Consider the following 24,255-nt stretch of genomic DNA (forward strand, 5'->3'; position numbering starts at 1 on the left):
ACACATTTTCATTATAATATGAACACTTTCATTTTCCTACACTGGTACATGTTTCGTGACAATATTAGGTGATACTTACTAGATTCCCAAGTGGTTAAGTTGCTAAACGAATTGTAGGACAATCACCCTGTTGACAAAGCGCCCTAGGACAAAAACCCCTTACCTCAAATGAGGACCTTCTGGACAAAACCCCCAAACATGCGGGAACGGGAACAGGTCAAAATGGCCACACGAAAAAATGGCCACACTGACCCTAGTCAAGGAGGCCACATAAAAACGTCAAAATGACCACAACCCTTTGTCAAAATGGGCATATTAAAAAGTCAAAATGACCACATAAAAACTCAAAATGGCCATACATTGTTTTTCATATTAAAGATGAATGTGTCTGAAATGTTTCCTCAACTGACACTTTGAGGTTCATACTTATTCAATATTTTCAGACCTTTTTTTATCCTGTACTTTGAGATGTATTTTTATGTAATACTCTGAGCTGTTTAACGGATTTGGTCCGATTTCTAGCAGTTGCTGTTCACACAGCTTAACTGATAGGGAATGCCTTACTCACTGGACTTGAGTGGGCTAATAAAACGGATCGACTAAATTGATCAATGATACCTTGCCAATCATCCCTTCCTACGTTTACATGTGTAACCACCCAGAATCAAATCCCCACCTGCTTTCCTTCCATCTAAAATTTCACATTTCTCTGCCTTCATATTACTTATGTGTGATCAAAATACTGACTAACAAGTATTTATGGCAGTCATATTTCCTTCTCTCAATGTTAAAAGAAAATAAAATACAAAAAACGAGACATTTCCTGTCTCCGTGTGTACAGAAACTGAGTGTTCATAACCCTATCCTGTCCAAACTTAGAAAGTGTAAACAAACACACTGTATTCTTAATCATTAGATGGGCATTAGGATTAAACTACCCAAGTAGCAATTGATCACGTAGGTAGCAATGGATTAATTAAGGCTTACCTAACCTTATTTCATTTTCACGCAGGATTAATTAACATAATATCATTTTCACACAGACCAGTTAGTCCCAGTTAGTGATGGTAGCTTTCCCAATCCTGACAGTGCGATTTCCGTGGGTCATTTAAAAATATGGCCAAACTGACCCTAGTCAAACTGCCATACATTTTCTTCAAAAAGTGGATTATAACACCGCCCTAATTACGTCATCTGGAGAGTGCCATTTTTTGGGATTATACCGTTTAATTACTCTCGCAATGTTCTCTTAATTAATTCGAATAGATGTGATTAGATACAATGTGTAACCTGAATTAATATGTGAGTGAGTGATTTAAACTTTACCGTCACATCGGCAATATTTCAGGTATATAGTGACGAGAACCATTAATGTTATCCATAATAGTAGACTAGGCCTTCAGCAACCCATGCTTGCCACATAAAAGGCGACTAACGGGATCGGGTGGTCAGACTCGATGACTTAGTTGACATATGTGATCGGTTCCCAATCGCGCGGATCGATGTTCATACTGTTGATGACTGGATTGTCTGGTTCAGATTTGATTGTTTACAAACCGGCGCCATACAGCTGAGTGCGGCGTATAATTAACTCACTCACTCACTCACTCACTCCAGAATATGAGAATGTGAAGTGTGCCTCCTCTGTATCCATCGTATCCAACTTGTAATGTACCCAGTTTATGGTAGTGCTCATTTGTGCTCATTATGTACGGGATGTCGGTTGAAAATATTTGAATAACAAACAATCTTCATAATTCATTTGGAGTGTTCGAGATTTTGCCCTACATGGCGTTTTTCCGTCCTATGGGCCTTTTGTCCACAGGGACATTCGGCAGCACAACACTAAACAACAGTCTTGTACAGTTTATGATAACCAGGACCGCTGATGACGCATCGACGCCATGATCGAGGCTGTGTGGTTTATGTACAGTGGAGTGATCCGTAAGTATTCATGATGTAACTGGCACACTAACATTTTCAGACATAAAAATAGCACACTAACATTTTAACAGTTTAATGTTGCTGACAGTAAGAATGAAATACCCTTTACTTGAGCGTCAACTCGATACTGGGGTACACACATTCGACGGCTGAATGATACTCAATGTAGGAGACACACACAGGTTGAGTGCATCCACTTCCTGTTGTATGGGAATGACTCTTCTTGTACTCCATATATCTCGGACTGGTATAGTTTTGGGATGTCACTCTGCAAAAACAGATGGCCCAAAGTGGACACACAACACTGTATTCGACGTTTATACAATTGCATGAAAGTGCAGCAACGACCAGGCAGCACAACAGTGGTGATGGTCAGCCGACCTGCTCAGCCGCTGTACGAGGGTCGAAGACATTTTAACTAAGTCCTTTCTGTCTACTACATGTATAGTCAGAAAATATTATCCACAACCTAACTCTTTTATTCCATTTCTTGGAGAGGTCATAGGCCTATAGTACAGAGTCTTTTAAATAACTGGTTTTTGTGTTTGTCTAGCATATCTTAAAAATGTTTTGAAATTTACATTGCCCAGTTTCTCTAAACGTCTGTAAATGTCCATTAAAACCTATTGCCACTGTGAATACCTGGATAACTTATTTGCAAAATGGACTCTTCAAAATGTACATCGGTTGACAACAGCTACGTATTCTACGTTGTGCAAATATACTTTTCTGATTTGGACAATTTACCGCCATTCTTTACGACCAGGCTTTTGTTTTAGTAGTATTTACACTGAGCAGACATTTCAAGGAATCTATTTTTGTAGAAACTTCACTGTACTCGAGAACATGATGACATTATCAGGAAACTAAAGCAAGAATGCCTAAACAATATCTGAATGCAACTAAATACCATCTGTAAAATTTTGATACACAATTGTCGCTAATTCATTTATGAAAAAAAAACTCGGCCCCACTCGACTGACTGTCAGGGAGATCTGTTTCATATTATATGTATGGTAAGAAAACAGCATCTACCAACACAGTGTTAAACTTCCGTGGCGAACCAGCCTTACTGTAAGATCAATTACAAGCAGACATGGCTGTGCTGATGGCCATGATAATGATGGTTAAGCTGTCAGTAAGGTGTGAACGTTTAGATGCACTACATTAACTCCAAAATGAGTCAACTCAGTGCAAGAGTGCATGCATTTGATGGAAAATACAGAATGTATTTACACACTTACGTAACATTATTCATGGTGAGGCCTTCTTTTTGTGTAAAATGCAAAACTCAATCAGTATGAAGATTTCTGAAAATAAAATGCATTTGATGGTTTAGATATTTGCCAGGAAGTTCGGCAATGAATACCGTGGATTATGCTGACGCAAATCAAGTGTGAGAGAACTGCCAGACCAGTATGAAGAGAATGCAACATCTGTCGAGTAGGTACACCAAAGAATTCCAAAATAGACATTGTAGTGTTGTTTAAAGGACGCACTGCTAGTGACACACGGAACAACATTTGGCACATTTTCATTTACTTTTACTTTTGATTCCCTGTACCCAGCTGGGAGGCACATGGCCAGTCTCATAACACGTAGAAAACAGATTATGAAGATAATCTATACATATGCCATTTCTCAAAAAATCAACTGGACTATTATGGAAACCTGACGATTTCCCTCTCTCAGCTTAACTTAGTGTCATCAGAAAAAAAGTTAAAGTTTTCAACTCCTAAGACCTAAGGAATGAAATGAGACTCAACAGTAAAGCCGCGAGAAAATTAACTTGGTACCCCGACTCAAAGAAGTAATTAGTCAAAAGGGTCATCGTTACATTGTCAAAGTTTTAAGTTCCTAACATCTGAGGGATGAAATGAGACTCAACAATACAGTTTTAAGCTACAATAATTAATTTCACGCATTCACTGATATCCTAACGGGGAATATATGTCATGGAACAGCATGAAAAGCAATAATTTCATAAAACCCCATGAAACTTCGGGGAATACCTGAAATCATAACTATTTCACTAAACCACTGACTCGTTTAGGGAAATCCATGGTTTCACACATTCCCTGTAACACATATACCCTACAGCGAGTTTTGTAAACTCATTTATTCCAAAACAAAATCATGAAAAATTGAACTTCGCTCTCTTAAGAGTAAGAATGCACTATGAGCTCTCGCTCACTTTCTGAAATTTCGCCCACGTAGGGTTAGGAGATTCCCCTGTATAAATCTCCTATTGTATTCTCATTAGCACGCGTCACTGCTTTTCCTGTTATAACAAAAAGGTGCCTGCATTCCGAGACCTGTAATAGTCTTCGACTCTGTTTTCTGTATCTCAACAGAAACTGAGCACTTCAGATACATACTACCATATCCATACAGAAAAAAGCCGTGTTCAGTCATAACTGTATGTATTGTGAGAAAAGATAAAATCCAGGGAAAATATGGTGTATATGATAAAATTAAATAGCACCAACAACATTCTACGGTGACCGTCATTCTTCATAAATATATTAGTGCGCTACATATTTGAACTAAACTTCACTTTAAAATGATTTTCCATCTCCTAGTGTTATTATTCTCAAATCTTGATGTGAAACTACACAAGAAAGGACGGCAGGTGCTCAAGGCGCTTCTTACCAGATTAATCCAATAACATATTATATTATTGTTTTAATACATTCGGGGCCTTTATTTTTCTATTCCAATATCCACATAGACATCACTCATTTGTGCCATCGAAGTCGAATGTGAAAATAGCCTTTTCCAGCAATGAAAAACTGCTTTTTATCATAAAGCTTTTTAAAGTTCTATTTCCCATGCTAGGTATGCGATGAAATATGACTTTGCAATTATTTTGCTTTACAAAGCTAACAGATGTCTTGTAATTGACGGTCTTGCACTGGTTGTGTTGCAGTTTGGATACTATTACTGCTGTTCGAGCTAACATCATGCGCTAATGATGGTATGTGGTAACGTATACTAGTCGGGGTGTTTTCATGGGTTATCATGAATCGGGTCACCATTCTTTCACTCACACTAATTCAGACTCATGTCAGTCACCCGCCACTCACGGCTCCGCCGCATATTCAAAACCACAAACTGATCTAAGATGAGATAACTCGAACGAAGCGGCCATAATATACTACTACATCACAAAAAGTTAAGCAGACATTTTTTTTCTCGTCTCGTTACATTTTCATTTCTTGAAAATGCATACCATGGAATGGTGAATTGGTGAAAGATATGTACACACGATTAACAAAATGAAGTGAAATGGTATTGAACATTAACTGACTTACAAATCATCAAAAGTATGTACCCGTGAAACAGTCGTGAAAAATGCGTTGCATTGATGGAGAAATATGTTAACATTATAGTTGAAGTCTGTTTGGGACAATGAAACTGTTCAGTAACGCGTATGGCCACCATGGGCCCAATTGCAAGATTCCACAACTCTTTGCATTGACCGAATGAATCTTTAAAGTTTCTGTTGTGGAATGTTCTGTCATTTTCACATAAACGCCTGCCCAAGTTCACCCTGGGGGGGACCCGTGAAGGTCCCGGGGTAGAATAGACCTTCACCAACCCATGCTTGAAGGTATGTATTGGCTGACACATGTCATCGGTTCCTGATTGCGCAGATCAATGCTCATGTTGTTGATCACTGGATTGTCTGGTCCAGACTCGATTATTTACAGACTACCGCCATATATCTAGAATATTGTTGAGTGCGGCGTAAAACTACACTAACTCACTCACTCATCCTGGGTGTGAACACTGAGACCGTACGCACGACTTCCAATAATACCCCATGCATATTCAGTGGTATTAAGATCAGGTGACCTTGCAGGCCATTCCATATGTGGGATGTTGTTGATCTAAACAACATCATTAACAACTCTTTCTCAGGCATTATCATCCATCAAAAAAAGTTAGGACCCGCTTGTTGTACCAGAGGAATGATTGTTGGTAGGCTCACACCGATCAGCGCGCATTTGTGAAGAGTGGATCACATTCATGGCACACAACTTGCATGTTGCTATTGAGGGTGGTTGTGGTCGGGCAATGTCAGTGTTATTAGTTAAATCGATTTGGCAGTCACTAAAGGGCACGTATTCTTTAAATATTTTCCTTTCAGTAACATGTAGGCTAAAATCACTATTGAGATTGATAAATATCTTACACTGAAAGAACTTGATGCTTTTTGTGAGGAGTATATATATCCATACAACTTGTATTTGCAGCGGAAAATGTGACAGTGTGCGCCAACGAAACTGCTTCCGTTGTGTGGGATTATGAAGTCCCTCCATTCTTTGCAGTCGAGTGGTTTTTTGAAACGACACGGATAGCAGAGACACTCAAAGCGGATTTTTCACCGGTATTGTTATATCCCATTTGATGACATGGCATCCTGGGATGCAAGATGCCCATCTTGAGCAACTAATCATCCACTTTTTGGTGCATATTTATTTTACATCATTCATAAGGAATGGCTGCAGATGTCATTGTTAATGTCATTCACAGACAGCACAGAAATACGATACCAATTTTGTTAACACAGTACCAAAGCTCTTGGATTTAAAAGAAATACTTGCCGCAACAGTTATATTACAGAGGGGTTATGCTAGGTTGAGCAATTGAGTGTGAATCACTTGAAGCAGGTAGATAGATTACAAATATCTATTTGTAATTCCCGGAAATACTCAAATACTCAAAGGCACTAAATTATGCCTTCAGTACGTCTGAACTATATAGAAGTATAGAAGCAACTGACCTCACAGTGGCTGTGGTTGCTAACTCGGGCACCCACTTTCAAACTCGGTAATATAACATAACAAAGATAACATAATATCTTCACATGGGGTTTTATGTCGTTTTACATGTGCTCATCTCCATTTTGAGAATTTGAAGACTGACTTGGTGTTGGGGTTGGTTAAGGGTTGAGAAGTATTTGGTAGGGTTGTTAATCTTCTCCAATGACTGACAATTAATTCTGGACAGAGAGCAATTGGGTTACACCGAGACCAAGAACTCCTTTTTCGAGCCTATACGGCAGTTTCCTTAGTAAAAGTTATTATTTCAAAGGGAAATCGAGGTAGACGGGTGTGTCCGCTGATAATGAATGGAGGTTTTTCCATATATTGTTCTGCCGAATTACCGCCATATAGCTGGAATATTGCTGAGTGCGGCGTAAAACTAAACCCACTCAGAAATTCTGCCGAATTCCTGACGGAACATGTTTTTAGGTTGGCACACCAAACTAATTCGGTATTACATTTGGGTGTGAAGAAAATTTGTGACAACATTGTGTCCCTAATTTGCGACATGATGTGGTTGAATCTGGCAAAACCTGGCATGTGAGCCATATGGCTGGCAAACAAACAAAGTCAGTAACTACCGAACCATTAAAACCCATTCCAGATTTGAAGAGCCTTTTAACAGGGTCATCATTGATTGTTTTGGTCTTCCCCTAAAACTAAGGTCAAGCATTCCGTTCAATCTAATTAGCTACACTATTACTCATGAGTGAACCGTACATTGTCTACATTGCCTTGTCAAGAACTTTTAATTCGATAACTATCGATGCAAAAATGGTGCCTGTAAAGGATTTTATCGCTCACCGACTCTAGAAGTTTGTCCATAGTGGCAACGCTTTATAGTCAGTTCACGTCTTTCTTTGTGTGACTAATTGTGGTGTGTCTTCTCTCTTCAGGAGTCCCTCAGTATCAACGGCATCTACAAATCCCGGTTTTATCTGCTGGATGAAACTGAAAAATTTGGTTTCAATCTAACAAATGTCACCTGGGATGACAGAGGAGAGTACAAGTGTAAACTGATCTTGCAAAGCACCCACATCCCCCATGAGCTGAACAAGATATTAATAGTTCAAGGTAAAGTCAATAAACACAAATCTGTGTTGAGAACTAATTGAATCAGTTAAAAGAGTATGAAATCACCGAACCAGACTACCTGAAACATACCTGGTCTCATAGACGCGTGGACCTGCCAACGCGCCACCAAACAACAACACAAAACATGACAAAAACAACAAACAAACATAAATCTCAACAAAGCAACAACTGTTTCGTTCACTCGTTAAAATTCTCTTCATACAATCAGGAAGTGCTCTTGAGATTCTGTGCATATGCGTTTTGGTTGTATGAAATGACATAATTCTGGAAATTATTTTTTCTTTACATATAAGGAGAAGATTTTCTGCAAGACCCATAATGCAAAGATAACCCATCGTTATTAATTTCATAAAAACTTCAGTACAAAATACATTTCTGATATTTAACTTCACTCACTTATAATCGGGATTAACTCCCAGGGTGCCACAGGGATATGTATGTCCTTCCTCATCAACCCTTACTTTGAAGTCCGATAGTGAAATAGCCTATTTAATCATGTTGTCGCCCATATGTACTAAAACGACAATGTATAGGCAATAATCAGGCACAGCACCCGTCAAAATGAAAGGGTCTTAACAAAACTGATCTGTTAACACACCATCACAACAAATCCATTTAAAACCAACACGAAACCAAAGCAATCTTCAGAAGCATTTACGATTTCCCATAACGTTTGTGGATATGCATCTTGAGATGGCTATCAGCGATGGGTGATCCAATGTCTTCGGTACGACTGACGGGGCTGTACACTCCATGCCGGGACAATTCGTTCCTGTTTTAAGTAGGCATCAACGACCCTGGACCCGGGCGATGTGTGGGAGGCAAATCGGATGGCACCAGCACATTGTTTCACGTAAACCATTGTGTATTTTATTCAATAAATCATTACTACATGTATCTATCCCAATAGATGAAGAGAAGCTCATGTGATGCCGCTTCATAAAAAAGAAAATAAACCTAGTTGTAGCAATTACCGACCCATTTCTCTAATCAGTTGTTTAGGGAAAATGTTTGAAAGTGTTTTCATGAAGCATATGTCTAACTATTTTCTGGACAATACATTGTTGTACAAATATCATTTCGGATTTGAAGTGGGCCAGTCTACGACTCCTCAGTTTAATAGAACTATATATTAACAGTATTTGCTCAGGTCTATATAGACGTGAAGACTAGTGGATGGTGGTTTATTTTGATGTTTCAAAGGTATTTGACGGAGTGTGGCTCACGGGTTTACTGAATGCTACATCAGTGGTAGAACTCAAAAGATGGTTCGTTATCAGATCCCTAATCTCTTACTGGTGGGGTACCCCGGGGATCAGTCCTGGGTCTCTTTCTATTGGCAGTATATCTTAATGATATTGCCGATGAGTTAGATTGTGCAGCAGGCATGTTCGTAGATGATACATCTATGGGATTTTCATCGATAAATCACAGGCTTATGCAAGATACACTCAATAGGAACTTATCGTGCTGGGCAGCAGTTGGCTTTTGACATACAATCCCAACACAGCAGAAGCTATGCGTTTCAGTCTTAAACATGATGATAACATTCTGGATTTAGAATTTGAAAATCAGTGTGTCCTCCGGAAAAATCTCATAAACATCTTAGAGTAACTTTTTCTTCTGACTGTAAGTGGAACAACGTATTTGATGGCTTCAGCAGTGAGAAAATTAAAGTTCACGCTGAACAGGGACAGCCTAGATAAGATCTATATCGTATTCATTAGACCACATCTTGAATGTGCCTGTGAATTGTGGGATGGTTGTTCGGTAGATTTAACCCATAAACTTGAAAAAGTTCAGTTTGAGGCCGCCAGGATAGTTACTGGTTTACCAAAATATGGTTCTAGAGATAATTTATGAAGCAGGTTGGTAATTGTTAAAAGAGAGAAGAGGATCTTGTAAACTGTCTTTATTCTATAATATCTACAACAAAACACGCTCCATCCTACCTTTTAGATCCTATGCCCAAACTGTTGAATCCAGGGCAAATCATAATCTGAGAAACTTGTCCTATTCCCGCACAAGTCTCTACACTCAATCATTCCTCCCTTCATCTTCACAACTATGGAATACTGTACCTTTGCATGTTAGAGAATCAGATTCCGTTAAAAGTTTTAAATCGTAAATAAGCTCGCGTACGTCAAAAGCGCCATGATTTGGTGACAGATGTTACCATCAATGTAATTCATAAGCAGGTGAGATACTAGTATTCAAAAAGTAGATTAAATGGTGATCTGTATAGGATTGGTCTCATTGTGAATCCAGAATGTAGTTGTACATTTACCTGTGAAAATTTTCATCATTATTTTATGGAATGTTCTTTGTATTGTAATATCAGACGGGAAATGTTTCAAAATATTAACAAAATCTGAAGCATTAGAGCATAAAAAAACTAGAGTTACCATTAAATGGCAGTGCAGATCTTACGTTCAGTGACAATAAATAGAAGATTAAAGAAGTTCAAAAATATAAATCAAACTCCAAACGAATCATGATTTCATATAATGTTTATGATCTAAGTAATGAGCGTATTCAATGTATTACTTTAATTTTGATGTATTATTCTCCTTTTGTATATACTTTTCTATCCCTGTACTAAGTTGTACCCAATCCATTCTCTTGAATAAATATGTTTAAATCAATCAAACGTGCACATCCAGAAGGTCATCCCTGCAGCACATGCACCATACACCGTTGCTAGAACCTCTAATGGTCCCCCCACCGATTGTGCGTCTCAACTGTAGGTGTCATCATGGTCTAAGTTTGAAGTCGGATCTCATTCTTGTCGTTGCCACACATAATCATGACGACCTGCGAAATTCAAACAATATCGCTATTCAAGAGTGAACGATACTAGGACCCATTCCTGGTCTCTCCAAATGACGTGATCTTTAGTTTAATCCAAACGTTCCTGCATGCGACGATGCTTCATTGATCAGTCTCATAGAGAAAGCAACGTACTGTATGAGAAGAAAGGCGAACGAACACCACTGGCGTCAAATATCTGAGGGGCGATGGGATAGCTTAGTAAATGACGCGTTCGGTCGTAACACCGAAGGTTCGGTTTCTTACATGGGTACAATATGTAAGGCCCATTTTTTGTTTCCTCCGCCGGGATATTGCTGGAATATTGCTGAAAAGGGCGTAAAGCTACATTCACTCACTCAAAGGTAGTGGTATACTTAAACAGCACTGAGCTGGCATAGATTATGATCTGATAATCATGAGAGAGTATATGAGTATACACCATGTATTAAAGCCAATATCAGAATTTTACTATACTCTTGTACTAGAAGAAATGGAAGACAATGTGTGACTGCAGGAAAGGGAGTGCTGACACTGACAAATGACTGAGACCAGGATGACAGCTGAGGTAGAGGTTATGTGGTGATTATACGACGCATCACAATACGATAAAGAGGATTACCCAAACTGAATAGTGACAAATATGGGAAATTTATTATTTAGAACAATTCTGAGATCACCCAAATTTACAAGGGTTAATGTCTTAATTGTTTTAGATGTTCTGATATAGTTGTTATAACGGAAGCATGATTAAAATACAAAGTGCCATTGACAACGTCAGTTTGGTCCTACAGGTAAAGTACTCCAGGAGTCCTTTTATTTTACTTTAAATTTACTCCAGGAGTATAAATTCTTACGTGCGTAAATTGATTTTGTGACGTTTACGTGGTCAGTTTACGTACTACAATATACTTACCACATAGTCACATATACTCTTGCAAGTAAATGTGTGCTTGTAGACGTGATGCATTTTTTCTCAGAATATGAATGTATTAATCAAAAAAGGCAGACAACATATTTGCAAGGCAAACATAAAGCCGGATAACTAAATATGATTGAAAACTTGTGATTCCTCTGGCACTTACAGGGCGGTGGGGAAGCCTAGTGGTTAAAGCGTTCGCTTGTCATGACGAAGACCTGGGTTCATTTGTACACATGGGTCCGATATGTGAAGCTCATTTCTGGTGTCTTTACAGAGATATTGCTGGAATATTGCTAAAGCTGCTTATAACCATACTCACACTATGGCACTTGCAGAACTTGAAGCTGAAAAAAAGATCCCTACAAAAGCCAATACCAGTGTTTTATGTATATACATGCTCCATTTTAAGCTCACATATTCTGAACTGAAAATGCAAGAACAAGGGTGTTTAACCTTTATAGGTGTAAACAGCACTTGTGTCTCTTATGGTATTCTAGCTTCTTCGGTACAATTTGGGAAATTCAGATGATTATGTGAATTTCCAATCCTTCATAAATATTAATATAAAGTAAACTAGTAGAATGAAATAAATAGACAAGAATGTCATTGATAAATGAATAGATGAAGGAAAAAATGCGCCAGAAAAATTTAAAGATACAAATATTGGCGTTTCCTATTTTCGCGGTACTTACGGATATCGGCTGAAAAAATAATGCAAACAGTTCTTTTCGTGTGAGTGCTTGTTGTTTATAACTAACAAGTGCATCTATCAAGTGCTTGAGCCATCAGAGGTACTACCACTCTTGAGCTGGATGAAATAAAATTTCGTCCGCCGCTGACTTGTCGAGGCGTCTCCCATTCTAGAAAGTAACGTCAGTAGGTGTAAGAAAGGGGAATCCTATCGAAAAGGACAGGAAAAAAGTTACGTTTTTTCCAGGTTGGTTAAAAAGTCACGAACATTCCTTGCATTGCAACATTTTGATCATCCGTAGACGTGTTCCACTTCCTAGTTACCGGTCAGTGATGAAAACAACCGCTAACTATCACGCATCGGCGATCTCAGCAGAGAACGTGTTTACCCACAGAATAGGAGACGGCCCTATGTATCAATAAATCCGCTTTCCCCTCTTAATACCTGTTTGTTTGTCTGGTTTGGTTCGTTTCGGTTACTTGTGTTACCCTAAAATCTCCACTTTATGTGCATTTTGTTGGGGAATGCTTAAGACAAGGCACTATCACCGCTGTAGGAAGTAACAGCGAATTGTTATCGTTTGTGTAATGAGCTTCATTTCTATTTCCATTCCCAAAACTCGTCGCAACACTGTTGTAACTAAACTTTGTCAAGGACGATAACTCAAATCGTAAAATGTCGAATTGTGCATGTCCAGGGAATTGAGACATGCCTTTCCATATCATGGTGTCCGCAAGGATGTGAATGAATACTTAATTGAGATGAATACCTTCACAGTCATTTCTTTTACATTTATCCTCAAGCTATGTCATAAAATGTGCATGATTGCTGATGAAAGATATTTGGCAGATACGACAGCATGACAGAAGGTGAGATATGCTGCTGGATATTTTCCTTTTAGATTTTAGTATTTTGCGCATGATATTGTTTCAATTACGGTACTGCAACAAAAAGTGCCATGTTTCATACGTAAATGTCTAAACGTCATGATTGTTTACAATTCATTCACATGTGGTCATTCATCTATGCTTCAGTTCAACTCAGTTCAAACAGCAACTCAAATCGAGTCATATTTTGAGAAATGTCATGTTTTCGTATTCATTTTTAGATTGTAACACACGCGGCATCTCGATCTCTTCGCCAGGTACGTGGCATCTATAAATCATGAGTCACCCTTGCTTGCACAACAAAGCTGAACATTCAGTTTTATGTCACATTCCTTTTGAATGGTACAAGGCTCAGTAACGAATCGTGGAGAATTCTGCTATTTTTTCATGCACATATCCAAAGACTGCAATATTGGATTTGTAACCAAGTCTATTATTCGAAAGTCATTCGCCTTTCCCCCATGTTGTCCCAAGCCATGAGGGTCATTTCTGGTGTTGTCTTCCGTGTTTTGTTGGAAAATGGCAGAAATCATTTCTAAAACATACTCACTCACTTTTCCATAACAGAAATGAATGTGCGTCAGCTTCGTGCTGTTGATGTTTCAGGTGAATGATTACAAAGAATGACGCATTATATGAAACACTGGCTCTTACTGAATTCCCATTCATGTTTCAGGTGACAGAACAACAACACCCACAGGTATGTTTTTGCTCCACATCTTAGCATGTTCTATGACTTTGTGTGTTTTGTCTCAGACACATTATGACTTTCAAACACCTTCAAAGAAAAGACTTTTACAAAACTGTTGTTTTCCATACAGGTTTTACGTATTGCGAGTTCACATAATCAAATCACAGACAACACTGGACAACCCGAACGAACCATGTTAGAGTTGCCATGAACAGCTGATTCTCCCATATATTTTACCCACACGCTTTATGACTACTCACGTTTTTAAGTGTATATATACACGTACTATATTTTCTTTGCACGTATCCAAGAGTGCAGGTGATTTTGTCTGATAATGTGATTAAAGGTAACCGTTTGTTTTTCGTTTATTGCAGAGGACCATACCACCATACCATACCATACCACCACAACTATTGTGCTAGCAGTTATTATACCTCTGGTTGTGATTGGAGGATTGTTTGGACTGTGGATATATATGAAGAAGAGGAAGAGATGGTAATCCACTAATAACCGTCTACTACGTAATTCTCAGTAGGTTGAGATAGGTATGAGATATTCCTGTGTTAACTGACTTTGTTCTTGACAAGATATCAAACCTTGTTTGAAATTGACCAAGAGTGTAAGTGATCCAGAGGTTTTCCGCCAGTAAACAGGGCAGATAACCTCTTTGACGAGGTAAGCTGATTTCTTCTGACAATACGTGCGAGGCGAGCGTATGATCTCGGTAAGAGTATTCTTAAATAACAAATACATAATAATGACTAGCACTAGCTATTTTGTGTGTCTCCCCAGGTCAGAGAGAGATATCCTTGAAGCAGCCACGCCAATGAGACCAGTCAATACCTGACAAAACGAAGAGAAGCGGAATCAGAAGAAAGGAGGCTGAAGATATACTTCGTCTGCCCTTTTGAAAGGACACTTACTGTGGACAGTTCCCTAATGGGGTTAGCATGTGGAATTTGCATGGTTCAGCATGTTCCAAGAACGGAGTACCTCTGTAATGTGCATCCCTAGCTCGTGCATGTTAATTACGTCAATATTTCCAGAATGACTGTAATTCCACAGCCTCTTGTCTTGCCGACCTGATTGTCAAAAGTATTTTGCATTACCTATTGACCTTTGTTTAGTCTCCGTGGGCTCTTGTATGATCACAGTGATAAGCCTTATCACGGAATCCCTATCTTTGAGGGCACCCTTTTAGAGCAACCTCCTCGTGGTGGGTGCTGGGTAACGCTAATAGCTCCATGTAGGCATGTATAGGCATGTAGGTCCACAGCAGCCCAATGCTGGTCGAAGGACCGAATTGGGTAACCCTAGTTTGCACCCCTGTCGAGGAATGGATCCTGGCTGCTGAGGGCAATAGGAACCTGGATTCCCTTTCCTTATGTACATAATGATATATTGTATAACGCCTTGTTTCAAGCGTATCTGCTGCTAAACGACAAGTTTCATTTCTCTTTCGAAATGCATATCCATATATCATCAACAAGTCATTTATGTGGTTTCGACATTTCTGTGTCATTTGTGACTCAAGAATACTGGTAATACGGCTTCTATATAATTTATGTCGTCCTGAGTTTCGTCCGGATGTTTCACATATTAGTAAAAGGTATCAGGTCGAATGGTGAACTGAACAATTTTGACGGCCATACATGTTAAAAATGTATAGAGACCTTCAGTTGAGTCACTGTTGAAAGAGGCTGTTCCTTGCCTGAAACAAGTTCTGGTAACCTGATTTTGAAAGCAATTATGAGCGCTTCAACAATTGCTTGCATCTGTGGGCAAGAGCTTGCCCCACTTTGTGAAGACCCTTTCCTTTATGCACTCCAGAAACATGAACTTCTGCTCGGTTGGCAAAGTCAAAGAAGATATGTGAGGAGTTTAGATTGAGCTTCAGGAATATCTATGATCTGCTGTCCTTCAAAAGTCATCAGATATTCCCTTCCGCTGATTCGGTTGTGGAAGAAATAAAGGCATCCACAGAGACCGCCTCATCAGTTTCATGTTTAAACATACCCATATAAATTCAGAGTGCAATTCTCACAAGACTGCATTGCAAGAGGGATAACCCCAACTTTCCAAAAAGTTCACTTTCCCCGTGTTGTTGGCCAATATTCACACAGCTCCGACCCTTGAGGCGGAGTGAGCATGCTTTTATCTGCGAATATTCTAAGAGCTTCAGACGACTCTTGCACAATAGCTGCTTGATCAAGTTTGTCATTCAAGGCATCGACAAAGCTTTCAGAACCAAGTCTGGCCGACATGGCATTTCATATCCGATGTATCACTGACAAAGTAAAGTTATAACTACCAAGTATGCGACTTTAATTTTTGCAGAAGACGCGGTGGCTGAGTGGGTTAGACGGCTGACTTTGCGTGCTGGCTCCGGTGCCTGACTCCGAGAGTGTGGGTTCGTATCTCATATGGGATTCAACCCGACAAAGGCATGAAACCCAAAATGCTGGTATCACGTTTGATCTTCAGGATTGTCACCACTGTCGCTGACATTTCCTTGTTGTGTTCTCATCAGTGATGAACATGGACACCCCGCATTAAAATGTCTATGTTTGGCCTTGATACGACTGACCAGACATTTTGTCATCTTCCTTTTCACAAAAAGGTGATAACTGAGGTCTGAGGTATGTCATCTTCTTTATGTTGAGGAGCACGAGGTTTCGGGATATATTCTGATTTCTTTATCATGTGAATGAAAACTATATAGGAAACAAAAAGCGTGCCAGACACCTGATAAGATAGCAATGGTGGCCGAAGCTAACTAGCACTGACTGGGACGGGCATGTGTATAACGCCTAATGTCATTCAAATGTCATGCCTGATCATCAGATCCCGTTTCTTGATAGGCATTTAGACGTTGGAGGGTAACCATTGCAACGTATGGTATAGATGTGCAACTTGTTTAATATTTACCATACGTAAGTCGCCTGGTACAACAATCATGGATTGCTAAAGACCACTCCATCATCAAATCTTCAAGGATCAAGTTCAGCATCACTTTTGACGATCTGCTGACCTGCTTGTTGGTTGTGGCTGCCACTTCTGAGTTATCTTAGTTGACCAATCTACAACTTGTTAAGCAAAAAATATGGTCCTATTTTATCGATCCCAATGGCTATATTATACATCTATATTTCAGGTTATATACATAATATCTAACATATTGTATCAGCGTTACGGATCATGGGTTTTGAATGTGACCGGCTAAATCCTGAACCACAATGTTTCAACACCCATTCCATCTCTAGTGAGTGAGTGAGTGAGTTTAGTTTCACGCCGCACCCAGCAATATTCCATATGGCGGCGGTCTGTAAATAATCGAGACCAGACAATCCAGTGACCAACAACATGAACATCGATCTGCGCAATTGGGAACCGATGGCGTGTCAACCAAGTCAGCAAGGATGACCACCTGATCCCGTTTGTCGCCTTTTACGACAAGCATGGCCGCCTTTTATGACAAGCATGGGTTGCCTATTCTACCCCTTCATGGGTCCCCTCTCTAGTCTGTATATAACAATCATAAGTACGGGTGTCTTCATGAACATTTATACACAAGCATTTTGATGCCTCCTATACTCAAATCATCAAAGGCATTCATTTTGTAGGCATCGTCTTGCTAATGCATATGGAAACCACAGATCTCCCCACATGGTCTTAGATTTAGTCTTCTATATGTTTTGTGTACATACAGCTTTCAGGATTATGATGCAATATGTTGCACAGGTGTAACACTGGAATCTATAGATTCTATGATGGAAGCAGTGTTTTGTGTAGAAGACTCTTTATTGGTTTGAGGTTCATTATGTGCATTAACATTGTCTAGCCTGTGTGCATTACGTTAGGAACTATGTTATATGCCGCGTTTTGATTGCGAGTTTCTGTAGAATGAAATGTTGAATATATGTTACTTCTAGTCCATGATAGTTTGTTCTTTTGTCTGTTGTAACAGAAATACAAAGTATCCGTTACAAGTCATTCTTCACAACGGCTTCGGTATGATTGCGTTTGGTCATATTGAGACACAATGATCATACATAGGACTACCGACTTGAATGTCCAGAAAATAACCAACTTTCCAAAACATGGTTTCTAACGTTATGCGCCTCTGCTATCCTATCTGCATTTAATTGCGGGGGGTATAGTATGAATGTATGTATGTATGTATGTATGTATGTGTGTGTGTGTGTGTGTGCGTGCGAAACGTGATCTGTAGAAGTACATGGAGGCCACATAAATAAGTACCTTCACATGAAGATATGTGAAATATGATTGGAAAATTGTACACTTTTAAACCTTTACGTGGCACTGAAAGACCCCAAAATTGAAATAGCCACGGTAGCTTATGGATTCTTGCAAAATTAGAACTAATGTAGTTATCTGTTTATTTGTTAATGATAATGCTGATATTATTTAACTTTACTTTTACACACAAATATTCTAATAGCAATGGTGACAGCTGCTTTTGTAATAATCTTTCTTGGTTTGATATGACTTGTATATATGAAAGATCTTTTAAACGTCAACTGCGTGTATTAAAGAAATAGAATTGTTGCAAAGCGTCTAATAAATGATTTGTAAATATGATTTGTATTTTTGACAGGTAGTTAAATTGAACAGCTGAGAGTGTGAGTGGCTGTATCTGCACATGGGGTTGAAGTTTTGTAAAATTATTGTCCTTCAGTCGGGGTACGACTGTGCACAAACTTTCTCTGCAATGTTTAAGCTTACCGACTATTATAACATTTTAACTACAATCACCAACCGCTAAAAGGATGTTGTAACTTCGGCTTGCACGTAGAAAATGTACTGTAACAATAAGTCCCCATGGTCCCCGGTACGGGGATCTCCAATCAGTTGGTGGTGGTACTCAGCATGTTCCTACATTGTACTGTGAAAAGCTTTTAAAATATTTTAGATGGAGGTGCTAGTTTTAACTCTCTGTGCTGAGATATACTGCAAATATCGTTGGTTTTAGTGTCCTTCCTTGACATGTTTTTAATTCGTGTGTTTATCACGTATTTATAGTTATTTTGTGGCCACGAGATGGCAGAATTACTGACGCTGTGATTATAAACTCATTCACTCAGTTATTTAGTTGAGACACTAGAGCACTAGTTTTAATATTTCACCCAGACTCCCTCAGATCCACGTTTCTAACACATTTTCATTCAATGCATTAGTTAACATCCGTGTACTAATGAACAAATGATTTACATGGTTCACATATAACTACACGGAATCTACTCCTTAAGTTACCATTAAATTCGTTTTCAAATGTAATTTCATATGCCTATATGTAATTTTCTGGGTGTCCACATAGCGAATATTGGATCACACAGGTCATAGCTATTAGTGTTTTGGGAATCAGTTGTTATTAATGACACTGAGACGTAATATTATAAACCACACCTTTTCATGTAGTCTGTCACAGACACTGAACCACAATATTTTCCCTGCTCCTTAGCCCTCCCTGCAATACTGAAGCCCTAAAGGAAGCAAGTCTAGATTTTCCCCAGGTGACACTAGAGCTACTTTTCAATTGTAATGAGTTTATCAAAAGTATGTATACTTCCCACCAAACGTTTAGACTCACTAGTGTAAATATAGCCACTTCGGGCAACTGTTGTTATCTAAATATTGCACACTATTCCATACTATTTACTAGGTACAGTTTACATATGAATTGACGTATCGTAAAACAAATTCGTAACATTGAAAAGATTATTGTTATGAGTTCAATAAATGATAAAACTAAGTGAAAATTGGCTAATTCCTAACAATATAATTATATGAAATGGTGAGTGTAATAAGTGATGGGAAGAATATATTCAGGGACTGCGCGTTACTCTACTTCTTTTGATGATGTTGGGGTTATATTTTGAGTTAATTTGTACACTATAATCTCTGTTAAATCAGTAATGACGTACGTTGGAATAAGATTAGCCATTGAAAGATCCTCTAGTCGTATATGACAGTGGCAATGTTGTTTAAAACAGCCGTTGTGAACTACATTACAAGAAGTGGTAATAAATGAACTTGTTTGTAGCTTTTGTTTGTAGCTGTTCTTATGTTTTCGACACAGCTCTGTTAGTATAAGTGGTTGAGTAAGTGAGCATTCTTTAATGCTGATTTTAGCAATATTTTCAACAATAACACTGCTGGTGACACCAGATATGGCCTTCACAAACTGTACCCATGTGGGGAATCGAACCCGGGTCTTCAGCCGTTAGGTTACCCGGCGCCCCTTGCTAGTACGAGCACCTCAGTGAAAATAATGTTACTATCCTGGGTGGTCTAAACTGAGATATAAGCAGAGATAGCCCAACCTCACGTGATACATCACTCCTGGACGCAGTAAAACAACGGTATTTCATAAATGTTGTGTCTTCAGTACGCACTCGAGGACCAAGGTTTTCCCATAGGAGCAAAGACAACTTACATAGGTCACATACTGACCATGTATTGATGCCATCACATTTGAAAAGGTCAGTAATAGCGTGTGTTGTACATCTGACCACGTAACTTGACGAAGTGTGACAGTAAAGATAATATAAACACAGCATTATGCACTAAATGGACAATGTCCATTATGAAATGAGGGCTCCCAGGCGACTCTGGTCTGTTGATGGTAAGCCTAGGGAACGTAATTCTACAACGTATGGTCAGTGTAAAACTGTTCAGAGCGAGTTCAGACGTTTACAGAGGATCGCAAAAAGAAAATATGCAAAGAGGTGCGAACTGAATTAGCACAATCCTGTGAAGCAAATATTAACACTTTTTACAAAACTGTGAAAAACCAAAACGTCAGAACTGATCTGTGACTACATCTGTCATATGTAAAATATGGGGCAGCTACGCTGACCTGGCGCAGCGCTAAGACTCCCTTAACGATCATTTCAAAAGTCGCATAGCGAAAGACTAAAGACTGTGAAGGATAATAAGGATAACCAAACTAAGTCTGACAGAAAATTATCTGTGTAAGAATAAAAGTCCAGGTCCAGATAACATATGTAATGAACATTTGGTGTTTGCAATTAAGAGCCTTCTTGAAAACCTTACTATTCTGTTCACAATGACTCTCGAAACTGGATATCTAATAAAGAACGATAGACTTGGAATGGTAATCTCTATACATAAAGGCAAAAATCAGATATTAAATCTATAGAGGCATTACCTTGACATCATGTATGTGGAAATCACACGTAGATAGGTAGAATAGTGCAGGATACATTGTCCATTTTTCTAAAGAAAATTCGGACTTCATAAAGAATATGGAGCTGATTTCCTTGACAACGAAAAGGCATTTGATGGTATTTGGCATGCTGGTGCCTTTGTAAAACAACATGACCTCGGCATAAAGGGGAATCCTATATATCAAAGTTACAACAATAGATCTGCGTATCTAACATACTGTGGTGAAATGTCAAATAGTCATCCTATTGAAAAAGGTGTAGGACAAGGACAAGTGCTGTCCTTGTGGCTCTTTCTTGTCTATGCCAATAATTTGATCCGTTCACTTAACAGAAAAGGTTTTGTTGAACATTTACTAAAAATTCCAGTTATCATGCTCACCGATGATACCACACTAGTCAGTGCCACACCGGTACCGAAAGGGCTACAAGTTCCTCTTGGCATTGTTATACAGATGGAATATGATTGGACATTAACGTACAATGGAGGCTGATTTCCCAACAGAATCTCACCAAGTTCCATTTGTACAAAGTTCCCATGCAAACATCCTATAGTGTTACGGATGGGGGAGTAATTCTGAACTCAGAACAAACTTCTACAACTATGGTAATGCTATGTTGCCAAAGCGCAAGACGCACAGCCAGCTCGTCCAAATCAGTAGGATTAAATAGCTATGATCTCCATCCCATTATATGTGTTAAAATATGGCACCGAATGATTCTCTTTCATAGCTTCTAGGCATGTGAGTTGCTTAGCGGCATACGCTCTAGAGATGAGAATGTCCCAATTGTGGCAGGCATGCCTTTGATTATGACAGACATGTGCCTCTACACTTTGAGTATTATATGACTGAACGAAATGAGTTCTTCTCCACCCTGATTGACAAACCGGATGTTGGCAGTCATGTTCAAATTGAACGTTGGATGAAAATGATATGCACTATTTTGTAGTACGCCTCAAACAGTACCGGAAATTTTCATACCACTTGGGAAAGTGTGTCATCATTATTTTGTAAATATCTACTTCGTCTTAAGAATGTATTAGGCCATCCTCTCTTTCCTGTGCAGCAACAACTGTCATTTGTGTACATATGTGATGTAGCTATTTACACTCATATTTATATCTATGTATACATTAACACCATGTATTTGCTCTGAGTAACATCAGGGATATTGTAAAATCTGGAGGAAATCATTCATTCATTCATTCATTCATTCATTCACTGATGGTGACAGGTGGGCTTCACAAGCTGTACCTATGCTGGGAATCGAACCCGGGTAGCGTATAGATACAGTCTTCAAGATCTCACACATCTTGAATTGCTATCAAAAGTTATAGTATGCATTGTATTACCTCCATGAAATAACATCTAGTTATACACACAGTATTTAACATTGTTGTTTCTGGTATTAACAGTTTCATCCTCCTGTTGCAGCTCCAGACTGCCAGCGAAGAAGGAGAGCAATGGGTACGTAAACATGTTGTGAACTGAAAGTTAAGCGAAAAGTGTCACACCATTTCAGTATGGGACTGACGGTAACCAGAAAACTGGATGGACCTTCTGTTGTATAAAAAGATGTGTCTTTGACTTGGAAGAGTGCGTCATGTTTTGTCGCTTGGTGGAACTGTTTTCAGTTTTCCTCAAAAAGAGTAAAAAGGATCAAACGATACACTCTGTTTCCTTTTGTTTATATTGCAACTATGTTTAACAGAATGTTAATGCAGTTTTAACATTTGAAATAAAGTATGCGTTAAGATGCAGTTATTGCACAGTCAGTGTGAGCGAGTGGGTTATTTCATTTAAGCCTCACCCGTAATATTCGGCTACATTGTGACTAAACCAAGTAATAGATTTAAACTTAAATCTAAATTACATAAAAACTGTAAACGAAGGACAAGAAAACAAATAGAGTACCACAGATATATATTCTGGATCTAGTAATTAAATCTTAAACATTTTAATTATAGAAATCAAATATTATCAGATCAGTTTTGTCAAATCAAATTTGACAAAGCAGTGAAGCAAGTGCAACTTTCTAGTTTTCTCTACAGTGCGAACAGAGGAAAAGAATTCGTTCTAAATCACATTGTAAATCGACCAATTGACTTGCTCTTCTGATGACATTGGACGTTACATTGAGCACAGTGATAATGCAATGTATTATAGCTGTGTAAAGGTGAATATGGTTAGGCAGGCAAATGCTTGATTGTGGACTTTCCTAAAACCTCCTCCCAAGAACTTAGTAATTAAATGCTCTTAACATAGGAAGTACAATTCTATTTTAGAAAATTACCAAACATGGCACAGGATACAGGATACAGGACAAATCGTTCAGAAGTCTTGTGTATGCATTACATAAAGGTCCATTGTAATGCTTCTTATAATCAGTTGGATCGCGAGCAAGTGATCATCAATATCCGTAATCGACTAAGAATTTCTCAGACGTTTTTATGTCTGTTTTAGATTCGATGGCATGTTGCCGTTGCGGTAAGTATGAAATTGTTGTATATATATCATTTGCCAAACTCATTAGTATATCGGAGAAGTTTACTACACGTAACAGAAGCATGGCAAAAGGAAGAATTGAAAGAGATGCCAAGTAAATGTGAGATTGTGGGGATGTTGACAGTGGGGAATAATTGGAAGTGAAAATCTAACTCAAGACAAGAAGGGGGATAACCGTAAACGTGTCCATAAATGGAATGTTTCTAATTGTAGTAATATCACGCAGTTTTTGATATACTTTCGAATGCGCAATGAAAAAATGAATCTGGAAATACATTTGTGACAAAATTGCTGATAATCATGCCCAACTTGGCACAGATTCAAACTTTTATTTGCAGATGAGGCTGAACCTGAATCCGGTACGTACAACAGTGAAATACAGGTGGTAGCATTGTGTGGATGGTATACAATGTGCACGTAAGGCCAGAACAGAAACGTTACTGCCCAACTGTGCCAAGTAAAGCATGTGCTGAACACAATACACTACATATGAACATATACCTCTGCATTGTTAGCAGTATTGACAAACCTTATGGATAACAACTTCTTTAGTTAGTGAGCGCGACGTTTCGATACACATTCTTGTACCGTTATCGGGTATTATGACTTATTGTACTCTCCAGCTCCTAAAGTAAAACTTAAAGAAGTTACCCTTGTAGCTACACTTAGG

At 38.7% G+C, this 24,255-nt stretch overlaps 2 protein-coding genes across 2 annotated transcripts in view; one reads left to right on the top strand and one right to left on the bottom strand.

The window, feature by feature from the left end:
• The window catches only part of LOC137289219 (large ribosomal subunit protein mL41-like), a 254,186-nt gene extending 230,257 nt beyond the window's left edge, over positions 1-23,929 (bottom strand). Inside the window, exon 1 of the mRNA XM_067820847.1 lies at positions 23,924-23,929. Within this exon, the coding sequence (XP_067676948.1) occupies positions 23,924-23,925 (2 nt within the window). The 5' untranslated portion in view covers positions 23,926-23,929. The remainder of the gene's footprint in view (positions 1-23,923) is intronic.
• On the top strand, positions 1,894-22,566 carry LOC137258137 (uncharacterized). Its single transcript, XM_067795705.1, has 9 exons — positions 1,894-1,944; positions 3,284-3,387; positions 4,874-4,921; positions 6,204-6,337; positions 7,673-7,850; positions 13,401-13,436; positions 13,856-13,879; positions 14,245-14,365; positions 22,515-22,566. The coding sequence occupies exons 2-9, from the start codon at positions 3,363-3,365 to the stop codon at positions 22,564-22,566; spliced, it is 618 nt and encodes a 205-aa protein (XP_067651806.1). The 5' UTR covers positions 1,894-1,944; positions 3,284-3,362.
• Positions 23,930-24,255: the final 326 nt, after the last annotated feature.

Source organism: Haliotis asinina, chromosome 1 (genome assembly GCF_037392515.1).
Source record: "Haliotis asinina isolate JCU_RB_2024 chromosome 1, JCU_Hal_asi_v2, whole genome shotgun sequence".
Lineage (NCBI taxonomy): Eukaryota > Metazoa > Mollusca > Gastropoda > Lepetellida > Haliotidae > Haliotis > Haliotis asinina.

What these genes read in the sequence shown, in the direction of transcription:
- LOC137258137 (XM_067795705.1), top strand. Translation starts at nt 3,363, where the DNA reads ATGAAGAGAATGCAACATCTGTCGA. An exon ending in CATCTCGATCTCTTCGCCAG is followed by an intron (nt 13,437 to 13,855) that starts GTACGTGGCATC and finishes TTCATGTTTCAG; the next exon opens with GTGACAGAACAACAACACCC. An exon ending in ATGAAGAAGAGGAAGAGATG is followed by an intron (nt 14,366 to 22,514) that starts GTAATCCACTAA and finishes CTCCTGTTGCAG; the next exon opens with CTCCAGACTGCCAGCGAAGA.